General features: G+C 31.7%; 1 protein-coding gene across 1 annotated transcript; it reads left to right on the top strand.

The window, feature by feature from the left end:
* The first annotated feature begins 320 nt into the window (after positions 1–320).
* On the top strand, positions 321–1,168 carry LOC106123605 (uncharacterized). The gene has a single exon (XM_013320019.1). The coding sequence runs from the start codon at positions 515–517 to the stop codon at positions 1,166–1,168; it is 654 nt and encodes a 217-aa protein (XP_013175473.1). The 5' UTR covers positions 321–514.
* Positions 1,169–2,319: the final 1,151 nt, after the last annotated feature.

The raw sequence follows: 2,319 nt of genomic DNA, 5'->3' as shown, positions 1-2,319 counted from the left end.
GTGGAAAAGTGTAATAAATAGACAAATTAGACAACGATTTATCAGTGAGAATGTTTTCTGAAGAAACAAAATAGTGAAACAACTTATAAACAACATTATATTATGCCCAGTTTTAACTCGCAGAACATTGTGTAAACTGACTATTATCGTTTAAATCAACAATTTTGTGTCTAATTAGGATCAACGAAACTCATAAGTGCTTAAATTTAGGACATACAGTGTTAATATTTGTGTTTGTTTACAAATAAATTGTGCACAATGACAATTAAAAATAATTAGTTTTTGGACAATACCCACTTCGAGAAAAATATTATAGCGCCTACAGAAAATTTAGCTGCAAACTCTCATAATGCGATAAATGATCATTTTATCCAAAGGCGGACAAAACATGAAACATAGAAAACACTAAGCTGTCACTACCTAGTTTTCCGTTTCAATAATTGTTACGCACGTCGCTAATTATACATACTTGCCATCTACTTGCTGCGTTTTACCAATTTAACGATTATATAATATGGAAGGGCAATTTCAAATTCTGTTTGATAAAATGAAGGTCGAAATGCAGAACCAAACTGCAGAGTTAAAAGAATCGATAACAAAAAATGTAATGAAACATATGGAGGAAAAATTAACTCCCATTATAGAAGAAAACAAGACATTAAGACTTAGAGTAGAAAAGTTGGAGAAGGAAATTGAGTATTTAAATAGAGACAAAAGAAATAATAATATTATTGTTTACGGTGTGGAAGAGAACGAAAGATCGGATCTGGAACTATTGGAAGAGGTCAAGAATAATTTTAAAAATGATACGAATATTGATATTGACCCACGCGATATTAATAAAATACATCGCATCGGTAAGAAATTAAGAGAAGGTAATAAACCGAGGCCTATAATCTGTTCGTTTACAAGCAACTGGAAAAAGAACGAAATCATTAAGAATAAAAAGAAATTGAAAAATATCTATGTAAATGAAGACTATCCAAAAGAAGTTTTAGAGAAGAGGAAAGCGTTGCAAGTAGAACTAATTGAAGAACGTAATAAGGGAAAAATAGCATACATAAAATATGATAAATTAATAGTAAAAGACCACAATACAAACAAAGAAAAAAGAAAAAGAGAAACATCCGTCTCGCCTTCTACTCATGTTAGCCATCCGAATAAATAACAGGCTTTATCTTCCATCAAAACGAACAGGACAAACGCTTTTGATATGATGAGAGCTAGATCAAACTCTTTTCCTAACTCACCCGCAACAAAAAATCAATTACAATTAAACATCGGCAAACGGAAAACGAGACTTAGCGATGACAATAAAACATTTAAATCAATTAATGAACACAAATCTCCCCCAAACCGACTGGTCCTCGTGGGGGCTAACGACCACGACCCTCTAAAAATAGAAGGAAAGACAGAAAAACATTCATCAGATATATTTATAGCAACTCTCAATACAAGATCACTAAGAACCCCGGAAAAACTTATAGAATTAGAAACAGCCATAGAACATATAAAATGTGATATCCTAGGAATAAGCGAAGTAAGAAGACTGGGAGAAAAAATTATCGACTACGACAACTATATTCTACATTACAAAGGTGAAACCGCAGGGCTATATGGAGTAGGGTTTATTATTAAGAAAAACCTATCAAAAAGCATAATAGAGATAAAAGGAATATCGGAAAGAATAGCAGTTCTCAACATAAAACTACCCACAAATAGGAAAAGATATGAAACATGGTCGATTATTCAAGCGTACTCACCTACAGAATCGGATAAGAAAGAAGATATTGCAATAACTGACCAATTCTACCAAGAACTACAAACAACACTTGAAACCGCTTACAAAAATGTTATCGTTATGGGCGATTTCAATGGATAGATTGGAACAAGACAGGTGGGCGAAGAATATACAGTAGGAAAATATGGTATAGGGAAAAGAAGTAGGAATGGATCGAGAATAGTAAACTTTGCATTAGAAAACAAACTGAGCATCTTAAATAGTTTTTACAAAAAGAAGAAAACAAAGAAATGGACATGGACATCTCCTAATGGAATGTATAAGAACGAAATTGATTTTATAATGTCAAATAATAAAGAAGTTTTTAAAGATGTTTCAGTCATAAATAATCTAAATTTTAATACGGACCATAAAATGGTTAGGGCCATATTATCAGCAGATATTAATAAAACGAGTAGAAAATTTTATAGAAAAATCCTACCCACCATCTTTCCTAACAATAATAATGATAATTTCCTTAATAACTTACAAAATGAAATAATAAAGAATGACAAACCTAGTATGTCAATGCAAGGAAA

Source organism: Papilio xuthus, unplaced genomic scaffold, assembly GCF_000836235.2.
Source record: "Papilio xuthus unplaced genomic scaffold, Pxut_1.1 DF826115.1, whole genome shotgun sequence".
In the NCBI taxonomy this organism is placed as follows: domain Eukaryota; kingdom Metazoa; phylum Arthropoda; class Insecta; order Lepidoptera; family Papilionidae; genus Papilio; species Papilio xuthus.
This window is presented reverse-complemented; position numbering and strand designations above follow the sequence as displayed.

Excerpts from the sequence above, each read along its gene's own strand:
- LOC106123605 (XM_013320019.1), top strand. The coding sequence starts at position 515 with ATGGAAGGGCAATTTCAAATTCTGTTTGATAAAATGAAGGTCGAAATG.